Here is a 16,396-nt window from a genome sequence, read left to right as displayed (position 1 = left end):
TGTTTGCCACTTTACCGATACATTTCATGTTTCTGAATTTCCCCCCATTTGCAGGCACAATGTGCTGCGCTGTCAATTGCTCGCCCTGCTTGCTCAGCATCTCAGCACACCCCCCTCCCTGCATATCTCCTCTCCCGTTAGCTCCCCTCTTCTCACCAACACACACATATTCCTCATTTGTGTCGGCAGATTTAATAAGATCCCCTGTTACCAGAGTACACACAAATGCACAACACTCCGCCTGCCATGAATCGTGAACACATCCTCTTTGAAATTCAGGGAAGGTGTTTGTAGCTTATTGTTGTCTCCTTGACTACTCCTTCATTTTCCCAGACTCCTCCCTGTGTCTCCAGCAGTGTTGACCTTTAATCCGCTACACCCCGATGACCCCACCACACTCACCCTGCAATAAGCGCAGACGTTTTGAGACGAGAAGCAGAAGCACTAGCAGAACTTGGTAAGGATTCTGAGATAGACAATTTGGGTAAACAGGCATTTTCGGGCTGATAGTCACATATAAACAGATGATGTATGTTTACTGATATATGTGTTTTAAACTGGGGCCACCATCAGGACAGATTACAGACTAACAATGTCAACAGAGACAGCAGTCGTAGACATCAGTTCTAAAATGTGGATGTGTGTCCCTGGCTGTGTAAACCATGTTTGCACTAATGGGTTTAGGTTTGGTCAGCACACACACCGTTAATAGTGTGTGTAAGAAAAGGTATTCAGTGACAGGCACGCTTATAACACACACATAGCCATGTCCTCAGCATGCAAATACACACTGACACAGCACTTCTCGTCTGCTAGCCTTAGCATCGTGAAAAAGGAAAACATTTGCTGCCAAATATTTATTTGCCCTGAGACAGGATAAAATGAAACATCCCTGTGAAAGCTGTGGGAAATGAGATACGATGCTAGATTTTAAAACTAAAGTGGAGCAACACCCAGTCTGCAGAGGAGAACAGCACTGAGGCTACCTTCGCATTGCAGGCCTTAACTCAATTCCAATCTTTTTGTTGATGGTTCATTCATGTTTGTAAGTGCCTGGTTCTGATGTGAACACTGCTGACGCCCTGAACTGTTGAGCATGCACAGGCTTAAATAACGCGCATACAAGAACAACAACATCATTTATATGATGGTCATTATGCAGAATTTTCCCTTTCCAGTTTGGCTTGATCAGAAGCTCCTCCATAAAAAAGAAAAGTGAAACATCCTTGTCTCTCCACTGACACTAGAGATGTGCAGATCAATCCCAAAATGTCGATACCTCCAATCTCAACATTTCCTGTTCTAGGATCGATTCCCATGTTAAAAGATTGATATCTAAAACAAGAAGGCTAATTTGGGGTGAATGTATATTTTACTTTCAAACAATGGACACAGTAGACAGTCAAATATCCGGTTGATAGCAGCTACTTCTCCCTGCACCTGTCATAGTCACATGGGAACTATTGCTGTCAATGCTTGAGACACTGCAGAATAAGAAAAACTTCCCACTGGGAGTCTTTCAGCAACAGAGTAGATCTCTTAGGCAGCTGTTGGGTGGAGGGAAGTAAACAACAACCAAGATGCATGTAAAGGGTACATGTAGCTTCTGTATGTATATATGTAGTATGGATGTAGTCCCACCGCCAAGAGTTCAGTGTCTGGGCTGCAGAAATGTCCCCTCACATTACGTGAGCAGGGTGGCACCATTTGTTGTTGATAAAAGTGGTAAGCTCTTATTTTGTATTTTTCTTAAGTGGTGTGTTAACACTTAACGCAAAGTAAGTACATGTTAACACGTTAAAAAACTGCATGTTTACACATTCTGGATGCATTAACATGTTACAGCATTCTCTCTCGCCCTCTTTCTCTCTCTCTTTCACTACTAAGTCACATTGCTACGTTACTCTGTGTAACCATGGAAGCACATCTACACGAGTGAGTACAGACATCTATGTGACCATAGTCTATACACCCTAGATTTAAGAAGAAGAGAAGAAGCTTTATTTTATTGTCATTGTAACATTGTGACACGTACAACAAACTTTTGTTTGGAGCCGAGGGCCCCGGGCCGCTGTGTGCATATGCGCCGCCATCACAGGCAACTTTAAGGAAGGAATTTAAGGAAGCAGCGGTGGCGTAGGCAGAAGTAACTGTGATGTAGGCATACGTAGGCCCATATGTCAAAAGGGGTTGACCCCTGTATTTTCAGCCAGTGGCTCTGAAGCTCCACTGGACGTGCTAACGCCCTTGCATGTAAACATGTGTGTGTTAGCACGCATGCCCGCTGAGCTCAAAGGCTTGCCATAGTGAGGGGCCAACACTGAAAGATGACGATATGTGCAGAGGAGTGAGATGTCAAAAAGAAAAACAAAACAAATAAACTAACTAACTAACTAAAACATGAATTCTGATGTGACTGTAGTGAAGTTCAGCCTGTCTCTAGGGCACCACAGAAACAAACATATACCTATACTCCACCAGAATGTAATAGTAAGGTCAGTACATTTGTTTTTTGCTTTTATCAGATGTGGTGAAGGAAATGTTAATATTTGCCAGAGGGTGTTGTCAAAATCAAGGTCTTTAGCATTCTATATCAGGGTGAGCATGAAAATACTGAGACATGTATGTGGGATTTTATTTGCATGAAGGTGGTAAGGTCGACCTTTTAATTAACCTGTGAGATTTAGTTGCATTTATTGAGCAACACTGTAAAAATGCACTAGCTAGATTTTCAGTCTGTTTTAATTTGGTCCAGACTGAAATATCACATTAACTACCAAAGTGTTTTCCCTGAGATTTTATACATACATTCATGGTCCCCAGAGGATGTGTTATAATGACTTTGGTAATCCTCCTCGTCTTCATTTTGCATTTCCACTTATGTTGTTAAATATCTTTATGCCTATTAGATGGACTGGTAAACCATGTGGTACAGATATTTGTGTTGGCCCCAAGATGATTTATAACTGATTCTGGGTCTGGCACTGTCATCAGGTCAACATTTTAATTTGGCCAGTACTTTGGTTCATGATTGAATACCTGTAAAACTAATGGCATTAACCTCAGCTGTACTTTGTGTTTAACAAATGCTAGCATGCTAAAAAAAGACGGTGAACATGGTAAACATTGTGCCTGGTAAATACTGACATGTTTAGCTCAAAGCACATGGCATGGTCCGAACATTTAGATATTAACAGTTTATAATATGCCTTGTACAGGACAAACAATACAGCTGAAGCTGATGGTAACGTCATTCAATTTCAAGGTATGTGGCACTAAAGTGTTGGAAAAACTAAAATTCAGACCTACAGTAAAAGTTAAGGAATCACCAAACTTCACAAAGACCTGATGATGTCTGTGTGGTAATACACATACCGGCCACTTTATTAGGTACACCTGTACAATTGTATGCACTTCAGTGCAACACTTCTGCCTTAACATCTGTGTTTATGAAGCTCAACATGTTTCAGTTATTGGTGAAATTTTCACAAGTGTATAAATTCAATTATATGTTTATTATTGAGGTCATAGTTAAAGGTGGTGTTGTACTGGAATACAATATATTTAGAGGTAGCTGGGGAGGACAAACTATATAGGGTGTGTATGGTGTGACTTGTCAGTGTATATCCAATACGTGTCAAGACATTTCACTCTCAGCTACAAATGTCAACCTGCTGGTGCCCCTGAGGAAAAGTCAGGACATCAGCAAAGTCATTAGGATTCATCCTGTGAGCACCATGGGTACCTGGACCATATTTAGAAGCCATCCATCAAATAATTGCGTGGCCTAGACCACCGCGGTGGACCCAGTGACCAACAGACGGTTAGCACAACTAACTAAAATAAACAAAAATATCAACCAACTCCTCAGATGGGCCTGTTCAGTCAGACCAGAATCAATGGAGCTAAAGAGGAGTTACATTACAATTGTTGAGTTTGATATATCATCTGTAAGCAGGTAAAACAAAGTATGTATAGAGGGTTCTTGTATTTTTGCCCCTTGAAAATATAGAACAATAGCACAATAATCATTCAATACAGCTAAAATAGGTTTCTTATTCATTTCCCGTGTTTTGTGCCTCTTATTTGCAGGGGTGGATCTAGAAAATTTTGGATGGGGTGGCCAGACTCAGAGAGGTGGCACATTTGAAATACATGTAAAAAAAAAAAAAAGTAAATTAAACCTGCTACTTCTATGAAATAATAAACCATACAATACTAAGAATCAAATTATTTACTTTGTGTAACAGTGAAACACACATTGCTTTCTTTAGCTAACTTTGGTTGGCTGCTTATTTATTTCCGGACAGCGATGTCGCTGCTGCACATTTGTTGCCCCGGTGAGGCGACTCATGCCAAGTACTTCACAACAACACAATCAGAGAAACGAATACAAATATCATGATGCATGCATGATTTAAAATAGAACTAATTTGACCTATATCAACTATAAAGCACTAGAAAAATATTTGTTGTGTTTCAGGCAACAATTTGTCATGATTTTTCATCTACTAATACTGACATTCATCACATTTTGACATGGCAGAGGGGGCACCAGGGGTGGCCAATGACCAACCCCTTGGCTCCGCCCATGCTTTTTTGATGATGGCCACCATGGCCTCAACATCAGCTTAAAAGTTTTCTGCAGTGAATTTTGTGCCTTCATGCCTTTTGTTACCCTAAAAAGCACAAAGAAAACAGGTCTGCACACGCACAATACAGAAAGTCTTTTTTTTTTTTTAGCCTGCATGAGGAGTGGAAAAAGCACAGACATTTCCCTTCTTCAGTGTTGCAACAGTCCTTCAGTCTTTACTCTAAAAAGTGAAAAAATAAAATTCTCTGTGACTGTATGAACTGAGTTTAAAAGAGCAGCAAGTGGTGACCTGAGGATCTCAGTTTGAGTACCATACTTCTGAGGTGCCCTTCACTAAGCTACTGAACCCCAGCACTAGATCCAGGGTTTCTGTGCCTACTTCCTACATCCACATGCTGGAGACCATTCTCTGTGGACTGCAGCAGGGTGTGGCCTGCTGCAGTCCCTGGGTGAGGAGAACTCTGGACACCTCTAGCCAGCCTCACAGAGTCTGCTGGTCCTGATAACCAACAGTGACTTCTTGAAGGCAGAGGAAACGTACAAACTCCCAGAGTTATGAGTAATTATTCTGGCTGCCGTGTGCAAGCGGAGATAGGAGATTCCTTTCCTCTCCTGACCAAAGAGAGATAGTTGTTTTTTGCTCTCACTCAGTCTCCCGTGCTCATGGGTTTGTGCAAGAAGCCACATCAGTGCAGATGCTCCATCTCTCCCTCTCCACTTGGCACACATCCCAGCATGTGTGAAAATGATATCTGGGTATCTGGCTGTGGCAGATAGAGGCTGATTTTATTCTGGAGGCTTTGGGAGCCCTAATCAATAGCTTTAATCAGTTAAAGATGCAGCAACTGAGAAGCTGCAGAAATGGACCAAGTCTCACACTAAAAGGAACTCAATCAATTTTTCACACCTCTCCTGTATTGATGTGAAAAAGGTATCTGAGGGACTGATTGTGGTGAGGTGGCATCCTGAAGATCCTGCATGGCAGTGATTTTCTGCACCCTTATCCTAGACCTGTTGTTGTTTCGAAGGAGGGGCTTTAATGTGTAGAGAGACTCCACCGTGGACCCAGAGGGCTTTTTATTTGAAGTACAGAAAGTAAGAGATGTGAGCACTGCAGATATCGAGCAGTGGCACTCCAAGAACCCAGTCTGCACAGAGCACACTGCTCCACCTGCTGTAACGATGTGCGCTGCAGTACAGCACTGACCTCAAATGGTAAGACACAGTACTGACGCTACAGTTACACCGACTGTAGTGCTTTAAATGGCAACAGGAGCTAAATATGTGTTATGGAAATATACACCCAGGGGTCTCTAACTAATAAAAAATTCTCCTTATACAACAATCCTGGCCTCGACATTTCCATATCAGAGGAGATTTTATGATTTCCCCATGTCATAGTAAAATCTATTTCCAAGCTAAACTTCAGTTATGTAAGACTTCCTCACAGTTGTATCCTTCCTGTAACTAACCTACAATCATCACTACCACCTGAGGATAAACTAGCAGTGTATTATAATTTCCTGACTTTATACTAAATAATGCTCTAATGTGTTGTCCATGCTGGGGTAATCCTCACCTAAAGGTCAGGCCTGTTTTTGCACCGCTCTCCTAAACCTGTCTATGGTATGCATGGACTATAATTTAGAAATAGTGTGCAACTGGCTTGGCACAGGACTGTGGATATACTGGCGTTGATGTCAAGTCTGCATAAACAAAACAAAATCAGATCCTTATCCATACTTGGGCCCTATTTACATGGCCATATCCAAATGTAGAGATGTCATTCTGTGTTTTCTAATTCAAGCCAGCATTAACAAACAGGCCCTCCATTCTGCCACAGATGAATCACTGAAGGATGCAGCAGCTCCATGGAGTGAGGATTTATTGTTATTGCTGTCCACAGGAGTGGTGGCCAACAGCTGTGTATACGTTTGTCTGTTTCAAGGCAGATAGCAGCTGATTCAATGTCTCAGTCTGTCAAGTCTTTGTGTGGGGAGGTCAGCAGGAGGCTGGACCTGGCCGACTGCCCGGGCCTTTGGGAGTCAGGTGGGAGCTAGAAATTTATGGTTCAAATCATTGCGGAAGACACAAGTAGATATTTTTTTAGCTGGGCTTTACTCCTGAATAGGTCTCTAGATGCTTAATCCAGAGCCAAACTATGAAATGCATTGTTTGGATTAGCAAACTAAGCTCAGTTGTAATTGAAGGTATATGCATTCTGCAGCACACTGCTGCTTTTCTCCTGTTTCTAAAAATAAAGAGCTGAAATTACAGACAATAAGATGCAGGCTGTTGTTTAAATAAAGCTCCTAGCTTGTTTTCAGACACTAGCGGGGACATAAATGAGTACAGAGAGGAGACTGGTGCTAGTGTGTGCTGAACAAGCACTTCCTCAAGCTGGGTCCCAAAGGTAGCATCTTCTACTTCCTCCACACCTCACTCATCTGTATACTCTGTAGTTTGCCATTTGTTCTGTTGAGGTAAGCACCAGATGGCTGCTTTTAAGTTTTTTTAATATAAGAACAGAACTGTGAGAAATGTGCCCTTCGCTTGGATTTAGCAAATAATCCAACTGCTTTCAATGTGTGGAACTGACCTTTATTCAGCATCTCAGGTCTCAGGAGGGTGTAAGTTTATTTTTCTATTGCTGGCCTTTATGGTTGCGGAATACAAATAAAAACTACCTTAGAAGCGAGTGTCTATATATCTCTTAGATATAAGGATGTGGTATTTCTCAATATATCAGTACACAACCTGCTATACACGGTTTCTTTGTTTTGAGTTAAACTGCTTTAGTGTTTTCATTTACGTTCCGTTATCTCAGTTGCATTCTGCTCTCGAGTTTGAAGATGTGGTGTTGATGTTTACAAAAGTTCATCCGATCAGCCCGAACTGAGATTCATGACAGAAAGAGTGGTAAAATCTGATTCACCTTCAACTTTTATTCAACATCAAAACTCCTGTAGTAGACATTTGGTTTGATAGAACAGCAGACTATGGATTTCTAGTAGTATGTCTCAACAGAAAAGCACTACAAGTATGAAGTGAACAAGAAAGACAGGAAGGTTAAAACATGGCTACAAGCCTGCATGCACAGAACGATGGAGGATATATTGTTCTCCTCTAGATGAGTGCTGTACAAACTGCGCAGCTACCATTTAAACGTTAGGCCAGCCAATTCTGTGAAGATAGCTGTCTGTTCATAGCGCTGTCTGAAACTGAGGTGCACGCACAGTCTGGTGTACATCACACAGTAGTGTTGGTAGCATCATGAACAAACAAATCCATTCAAAAAGGCACAATCCCATCCTCAACAGTCACCCAGCAAAACCTTAGGGAAACATACAGGCTGAAGTCATCAGAAACTAAGAACTACAAGTCCCATAGTTGTATCCAACCAAGTGCTCTGTGGATGGATGGTATAGCAGCAACTTGTGTTACGAGAACATCAAATCGACTGAAGCAATAGCGCACAGTGTGTACAAGTCTGTAAAGCAGTCCTAGTTTCCACTGGTCCTGGGTCAGAAAACAGTCCTAAAGCATGTGTTTTAAACAGACAAAGCATGTTTATTTCATACTAAAACAATATGCACCCGACATGAGAACATCCCTCTGTTCATTTTCTTGTCTTCCCCCTGGCATGTCATTTACTGTTTGGGTTTACCGTATAATTGACAACAAATTACATACCTTTATTTTGGGGGATACAACAGTTTCAGATTTTCATTTTAAAAATGTTCATTTTCTCCAATTAAAAGTAGATGTACTGTGCTCACAGGTATCCAGGCTATTTATTCTGCTTAAAAACAGAAAGCATTGTAGGGCACCACAAAACTTGCAGAAGACAGAAATGGGGCAAGCAACCACTGTTTTCAAGTATTGTGTATACCTATATTCAATCCTTTGTTGAACAGCCAGGATTTCTTACTCTTCCATAGGAAGGTCAACGCTCAGTTTCCCCATATACAGTTAAACATTTCGGCAGGCAATAGGAAAATTAATCAAGCTCAGATTAATTAAAATGGATGGGGGGTGGCATTACAACTTAAAAAAGAAAATAAAATACAAACAAAATGTTCTATCAATAAAATCAGCTAACGAGTCTTCTATTTAAGTACACTGGTATTTGTGAAAGATAAAATCATTTGTTACTGGTTATTAGATAATAACTGATGTGAGTCAGTATTCGTCATGTCCCGTGTGGTGGTGCTTTGCTGACATGAGTACAGAGAAGAAGAGACAACTTTACAAAATGATCTTTTACCTACTGAGTGATGATTATGTCCCCTCAGTGTCTGTGACAGTGTCTACCACTGGCTGACTCGCAACTTCCTCCATGGGCTCACTCTGTTCATTGCCCACGTCCTTAGGAGAGACAATCTGCTCCTGCTGCAGCTTCGGTTCATTTTCAGGGAGCAGAGAACAGAAAGAAGGTTCTGGAATGGGCTCAGGAGAGTCCTCAGGTGTTGGTTCAGCCACATTGCTATTGTCTATCTCAGATCCATTGACCCACTGGCGTTGGGGTGAGAAGGCTTCCCCTTGAGACTTGTTCTCATCTTTCTGTGGACTTTCCTGCTCCTCCAGAGAGTGAGATGTCTCTTCCGGGGGGCTGGCAGCTTGTATGAAGGCCACAGGTGAGTCCTGGGACAAGGCCTCAACCGGCGGAGAGGCTCGGCATGGGGTCTTAGTGCCTGAAGAGCTAGAGGTGTTGGAGGGGGCTGTAGGCAGGGATGGTGACTCAGCCTTGGCGGGAGCCTCAGTTACTGGGCTCTGACTGTTGCTGTCAGGGGATGGGTCAGGTGATTGGGCCTGAGGTGTCGCAAATGGAGCTGGGGTTTCTGAATGGTGCTCAGCTGTTTGGCTCTGTGACAAAGGTGGAGACTTGATCTGAATCTGAGGCGGTGGCTGATCCAGACTCAAGAGAGAAGGTCTGCCTTGAGCTTGAGGCAAAAGAAGGGGCTGGAATCGTGGCTGAAGCTGGGGGTTCAATTTGAGTGGTGCAAGTAGTTTGCCTTGGTTCAAGGTCAGGTTGGGATTAAGAGGTGGAGTTGGAAGTAGAGGTGTAGGTAGAGGGAGCAGAGGTGTCCAGCTCCCACGTTCACGATCTCGCTCTTTGTCACGGTCCCTGTCACGTTCATGTTCTCTCGTTCGATCTCGGCCTCGCTCCCTTTCTCTCTCCCTCTCACGCTCTCGGCTTTGGCGGTTACCATTCATCTCCCTCCTGAAGTCAAAATCTCTTTCATCTCTGTCTCTCTGCCTGTCCCACGGACGTCTTCTGTCATCTAGGTCTTGATGTAATTCAGTGTCAAAAGGCGCTGTTGAACCAACGCTTCGGTTCCAGGCCTGCGGCCCCCCAACACCTCCAGCATTGCCAGGAAGCCCTCCAGCTCCTCCTGCTGCTGCTGCTGCTCCTGGACGGCTGTCAAAGCGGTTGGGGAAGTTCTGCCCAGGTGTGGGCCGCTCCTCCTGGAAGCCTTTTGGTCCACTAGGAGCCTGTGGGCCTCCTCGCGTGCCATCTCGTTCATCAAAGTCCCCTCTGACCTGGTTCCAGCGGTTGTCAGGAGTGAAGCCTGCAAGAGCTTGCAGACGTCCCACTAGGCTAGTTCTGGCTGGCTGTGTCCCTGGTGTCTGGAGCAAGGGAGGCCTGCCTCCTCCACTTCCTCCTGCTCCACCACTGCTTCCAAGTGGTTCCCTATGCTCTGGTGGAGGTGTCCTCAGCAACCCTGTGCTCTGCTTTTCCATCGGGGGGAAGCGGTAGTCCTGGTCTTTGCCCTCATCAGCACCAGATGAAGACTCATCTTCTGTCTTGGATAAATTTTCATTGGTAAGGTTCGGAGCTCTGCTGAAGGGGTCCATCTGAGAGAAGGGAGCCCTGGGGCGGGCTTGAGCCTGGAGGGACCCGTCGAGGAGACTAGCAGCCTGCTGGGCCGGGCCCTGCTGCATGAGGAGTGGGAAGCGGGCAGCAGCCCCAGGCTGGAGGAGATTAGGTCGCACATCTAGAGGCAGCAGACCAGGCATTCTCTGCCCAGTCAGACCAGACTGATGCAACGGGTGGGTGAGGGAAGCTGTAGGATGCATGCCAAGGAGACCCATGCCACTGCGGACTGCATTCTGCATGCCTGGGGGCAAAACACACAGACAGAAATAAATGTTTAAATTCTATTTGTTCAAACACAAACTTCAACAAAACAGAAAATAATTTAAAAGATGAGTGTCCAAACAACATTTTTTTTAAATCTTTCATTTAAAAACATGTTAGCACCTTGCAGTGTGAGCTCCGCAGCAGCATCCATTCCCTCCGCAGACTGTGTTTTCTCACCAGAAGCTTGCTGAGTTGGGACTCCTACTGGGTTGAACATACTGGCTCCAGGGATGGCTGAGGGCATGAAGCTGCCAGGGATGGTGCCGGTTGGAGGCATCATAGCACTGAACGGTGATTCCTTGACAGCTTCTTGGCTTGAGGCCACTGAAGGCTGCACTAAAGCTATGAGTGAGTACAGGAGAAACAACAAATTCAACCTAATAAACTCCAATCAAATGCCTCAATTTTCAAAACTATATGCATGTATTAGAGGTGTAGCATATCTTAAATACTTACAAGTAGTTGCTGAGGCCATGCTTGCTGTCTGTGCTGCCTGCATGAATCCTGCACAACAGAAACTTGTCTGTCAGCTTCTGAATTTCTATAGGCCTGATCTTTATATGACTGTCTGCATTATTTACCTGGCGGAGGCTGTGAGGTATTGAAGCCAGCCCTTATGAAGGGTGGTGGCGGCACGTAGCCTGGTGGGGGTATGCCCATGGTGACAGGGAAGGTCGGAGGCACCAAACCTACTGCACTTTGAACAGCCTGGGCCACTGGTAGCTGGTTGAGAGAAATAAGCAAAACATGGGTAAGTTAAAAGCCAAATGGCTAAGTTACATGGAACACAAGTACTCTTTAAGTACTCTATTTTTATTCCTATTTATCTCGTTTCACAATAAGCATTCCTTTGTCTGTCTACATTGTTTAGTGCCTGTTTATACTGCCTATTTTGCACTGTTTGTTGCTTGTTAATACTGCTTATTTTGTTATACTACACAGCCTTATGTTGGTTTACTGTTTACTTGCCCCTTGCATGAGGATATGTACATATACATTGAGAGCCGATGTACCAGAGTCAAATTCCATGTGTGTCTGACACACCTGGCCAATAAAGCTGATTCTGATTCTGACCATGTTTCAGCAGCTGCCTAAGCCTCCACTACAAGACAAGGCTGGTGACTTACTATGTTTCTATTTCCCACAAATTCCTTACAGAAACTAAAAGCAACAATGAACTTTGTGTTTTTAAAGTTTAATCAGATTTGCTAATTTTAGATAGGTAGGTAGATAAGATAGATATTGTTAAAATCTGAAAAAAATCAAAACAGTTTGTCCAGTACCTGCACAGGCATCATGGTAACCTGCTGGCTGTATGTCTCAGTCTGGGTGTTGGATGCTGCTGTAGTCTCGACGCTTACTGGCTGACATGTAACCTCCTTGGCTGGCTCTGCACTCTTGGCTGCTTCCCACTCTGCAGATAGAGACAAAACATTCAAACTAGCATCCAGTACTTTGTTTGGATTTGAAAGTTTAGCTGTGTTTTTCCAACTCAATCTTCGTTTCCATTTTTCTATCAGGGTGGGGGTGGGGGTTCCCAATGGGATTTCTTCCAGGATTTTGGGCAATACCATAACAAAACAAACAATTGAGGGAATGGGGCAGAAAACAAATCTTGATCAAATGCCTGTGTTTGGAAATCTATGCTTTCATCATGTGTGTGCAGAAACTTGCCTGTGTGTCCCTATATTTACATAAGCATTGCTACTGACTCAGCAGACCTAGTGCATGTGCCAAAGAAAGAAGTTAATAAGTAGAAGTGTTTCTTTTCACCATCATTGACGGTCTCCTGGTCAATGATTCCTCCTTCAGCAAAGCCATCCAGGTCATCCAACTTCACCTTCTCCCAAGGTATGTAAGTGACACCCAGGTCCACATCCCAAAATTGTTTGTACTCCTGTTTTACCCCCTTGTTTAGGGCCCATGCAATCTGGATAAGATACATACAAATGATGGTCAAAGTTCAGCAAAGCTATTTCTAGGAGCATACAAGGATCCATGTGCCTAGAATGCTTAACTGTCTCTGAGGTTTCACCACTGTAGGGCAATAGAAAATTACATTAGAAGAAACCACAAGGAGAACCAGAATACAAACAATCAAATTAAAAGGTAATGTGTACCTTGATAATCTTGGAGCCAATCTTATAGGAGCCGGTGCTAAGCTTCTGACGGGCGCGATAGGCATCCTGCCTGTGGACCATACAGATATAGGCACAGCCTCTGGGTGGGATCATCTGTAGAGACACACACACAGATTCCAACAGACTGAACAAGAAAATGGTCAAAACAATACATGACCATATAATAGACTCAGATGTATGATGAGAAATGTGTAAATGAGAACTGGAGAGAAAACGTATACAACAGAGGGACCATGGTAGAAACAGCAGACCAGTGATGGCAGCTTAAAATTACAATACAGTAATGACAGACTCACTTACCAGCTTTCATTTTAAAATTTTGGGATAAAAGAAGTGGCTAACACACTGTAACTCAGGGGTGGCCAATACCGGTCCTCGATGGCTGCTCATTTTCCAACTATCCCTGCCCTACCTACTGTTGGTTACCTGGATCAGGTGTGTTTCAGTCAACCAGAAGCTGGAAGATATCAATTTGCTTTGTCTTTCCTCACTCCACCTTCATCTAAGAGAGTATCTTCTAGCTTCTGATTGACTGAACACACCTGATCCAGGTAATCAGCAGTGGGTAGGGCATAGATAGTTGGAAAACAAGGGGGGCGAGCGGCCCTGGATTGGCCACCCCTGCTCTAACTAAAATTGAATTAGGTTGGGGAGAGGTCTGCTTACGTTGATAGATTCAATCTGACCAAATTCTTCAAACAGATTGGTCAGATCTTGCTGAGTGGCCTTCTTGTCCACCTGACCCACCCACAGAGTTGTGCTGCACACTACACAAGGGTAGGGGGAAAAAATTACTCATCAGAAAGACAGAGCCAGGAAACAATAATTAAAAGATTAAAACAACCAACAATGACTTCCACTTACCACTTAGAGTCTTGGATCGTATGGGAGGCAGTCCTTTCTTCTGCCGCTCCTTCTCTCGCTCTCTGGCGCGTCTTTCGCTTGAGTAAGACCGCGATGACTTCCTCTTACGATCTCTGGAACGTGATCGTGACCGCTTGCGGTGTTTACGCTTCCGAGAGCTGGAACGAGACCTAGACCTTCTCCTCTTTGGAGACCTACAGAGAGAAAAAATTCCAACTTTAAGAAATGCTTTCCTGACTGACTTTCTGTCACTGAAAAACCACAGGTATGCTCCAGTCTAAACATCAACACCTGTCTTCATCATTTGTAATTTCGATGAACATTTGTCTACTTACCAGATAAACGACTAGCCAGGGTTTGACAAAGCACTATAGCAACCTAATATCACAAGCTTGAACGGGCTAATTAATCACTGCTCTGATTATTTGAAATTACAATCTAGAACATTCTTTGTCAGAACTAGACACAATTCATATTTGGTACCCATATGGCTTCCTGATAAAAATGTGATGAATAAAATCACTCTGTGATGTCTTATATAAATCTGTTTAGTTGATGGGCCTTGGTAAAAGCAGGTATACACACAGTAAGCACAGAAAGCAGATGAGCTTAGGGAGAGTGGAATTACTGGAAAGGTTTGGTTACTGTCCTTTTCAACATAAATATTTTCCAGAACCACATACATGGTAACGACACTGCATCATCTGACCTTCAGGGGAATACAGTCAATACCTCTCTGACATTAAAAAAGATTGTACCTTTGTAGCTTATACAACAAGACAATTCAGTAATATTCCAGTCTCACTGAGGAAAGTACCACATAATGAAGTTTTAGAAGTGAGACTGACCGAGACCGTGACCTTGAGCGTGTTCTGGAGCGTGTGCTGACTGTCTTCTTCTCTTCTGCCTCAAAGATCTCCTCCTCCTCCTCCATTCCATCTGGGCCCTCGTCCAGATCCATGTCCTATAAACATGGTAATTTAAACACCTCTTTACACTTCAATACAAGGTAATGTAGTTAATTGCAGTAATTACTATGAGATCTGAGCCTACAGCTAAGTAACTACTTATTAATTATAGAGATACAGCTATTGATCAGTGGAGATCAGAAATGGCCGGTTTTCAGCATGATCAGCCTTGATCATGACCGGCCAATCGCTCTGATATTTCCGATTCTGTGGTGGTCAGATTTAGAGGCATGACAGTCCATGTCGCACATGCAGTAGGACAGACCAAAGTGTAGCATCTCACGTGCAGCTCAAGCAAGGTTCAAGCTTATATCTATACTCTAATTAATTACTTACTCCAGTATTTCAGTACATTTACTTCAATTGTAAAAGTAACAGAATACAACAAAAGGTATAAGTCAACATAATTTTCATCAATGGCCCACTGCAGGGATACCTGCTGTTGGTTGTCTATGGAGTCATCTAATTTGTTCTCTGGCTCAGGAAGCTGTGGCTGGCTGCTGCTCTGAGCGGTCGCAACAGACTCTTGTCCAAAGATTGAGTCCTGCCCTTCTATACTCATCGCCTAGAACAAGAGCAGAGTTTTAAAATGCATTTTATTTGAAGCATTTAAATGGATAAAAGGAGGCATACTAAGTGACAGCTATATGCTTGAAACATTACAAATGTGGATATAACAGAAGCTATGTGATTTAATAATAAGTCCAGTGAATGGCATTTCCTTGTAAATAAAGTTTAGGCTATTTACTATGCTGAACAAAGTGCATCTTGGCTGGGGGTAAAAATTTGTTAAAATCAAAGCAGTACTGTGTGTGTGTGTGTGTGTGTGTGTGCCATCTACCTTCTGTTGATGTTGCTGGTGCTCTAAGAGCTGCTTTTGAAACTGCTCCAAATTCTGCTGTTGTAGCTGCTCAGCCAACTGATGGAAGAGGGAGCTGTTGATGGGCTCAGACACTATAGGCCTGGAAGTCGCAGGCAACAATTAGACATAAGCACTCAAGAGGTAGTGAAGGGAACTTAACACTGGATCCCTATTGACAGCGTGGGAGAAAACCCACTGTGATAACAGAGAACACTGAACTTACAGCTGAGATGATGTGTCCTTTTTAGATTCTTCACCACGTTCAGAATTGCTCCCAAAGTCAAACGGACCCAAAAGTTTCTGCCAACAAAGACAAAGTCATCAAATTAGAAGAGTTCAGATTATGCAAGAAATAAGATGCTAACAGTGGCTGACTGCAGTTTTACCTTATTAAAAGAGGAGACCCTTTGCTCAAGGGGGTTGAGGCTGTTGGCAGTAGCAGCTGCAGTGAGTTGAGCTGTCAGAGCTTGCAACTGCACCACCAGGCCAGCATCCAAGGCTTGCAACAGGGATGGCTGGGGCTTCTGCTGCTGCATCTGCAGACTCTGTACCAGCTGCTGCAGCTACAACAGGTAACAGTACAGAGCATATGACATAGCTACACAAACTGCAGGTACACTCAAACAAAAGGAAAAAACATTCTCTCACTGGACAAAACTCTTTAAGGAATACTACCGTATTTTCCGCACTATAAGGCGCACCCAAAAGCCTTAAATTTTCTCAAAAATCGGCCGTGCGCCTAATAATCCGGTGCGCCTTATGTGTGCACTGAGTTCCAAAATCTGTAAAAATGTTGTTCATGTTCATGAATTCAAAATCAAC

The 16,396-nt window shown here is 43.3% G+C and overlaps 1 protein-coding gene across 2 annotated transcripts in view; it reads right to left on the bottom strand.

Moving 5' to 3' along the window:
• Positions 1–8,139: 8,139 nt before the first annotated feature.
• The window catches only part of scaf8 (SR-related CTD-associated factor 8), a 25,559-nt gene continuing 17,302 nt past the window's right edge, over positions 8,140–16,396 (bottom strand). For both annotated transcript variants that reach the window (XM_020608754.1, XM_020608753.1), the window contains exons 7-20: positions 15,961–16,137; positions 15,798–15,874; positions 15,554–15,674; positions 15,149–15,277; positions 14,593–14,708; positions 13,745–13,938; positions 13,547–13,647; positions 12,860–12,973; positions 12,513–12,669; positions 12,023–12,153; positions 11,321–11,462; positions 11,196–11,243; positions 10,860–11,081; positions 8,140–10,716 (exon numbers count right to left, since the gene is read on the bottom strand). In XM_020608754.1, coding sequence (XP_020464410.1) covers positions 8,876–10,716; positions 10,860–11,081; positions 11,196–11,243; positions 11,321–11,462; positions 12,023–12,153; positions 12,513–12,669; positions 12,860–12,973; positions 13,547–13,647; positions 13,745–13,938; positions 14,593–14,708; positions 15,149–15,277; positions 15,554–15,674; positions 15,798–15,874; positions 15,961–16,137 — 3,570 coding nt within the window. In that variant the 3' untranslated portion in view covers positions 8,140–8,875. The remainder of the gene's footprint in view (positions 10,717–10,859; positions 11,082–11,195; positions 11,244–11,320; positions 11,463–12,022; positions 12,154–12,512; positions 12,670–12,859; positions 12,974–13,546; positions 13,648–13,744; positions 13,939–14,592; positions 14,709–15,148; positions 15,278–15,553; positions 15,675–15,797; positions 15,875–15,960; positions 16,138–16,396) is intronic.

Source organism: Monopterus albus, unplaced genomic scaffold (genome assembly GCF_001952655.1).
Source record: "Monopterus albus unplaced genomic scaffold, M_albus_1.0 scaffold94.1, whole genome shotgun sequence".
NCBI classification, from domain to species: domain Eukaryota; kingdom Metazoa; phylum Chordata; class Actinopteri; order Synbranchiformes; family Synbranchidae; genus Monopterus; species Monopterus albus.
Note: the sequence above shows the minus strand (reverse complement) of the source record. Positions and strands in the feature narration are given on the sequence as shown.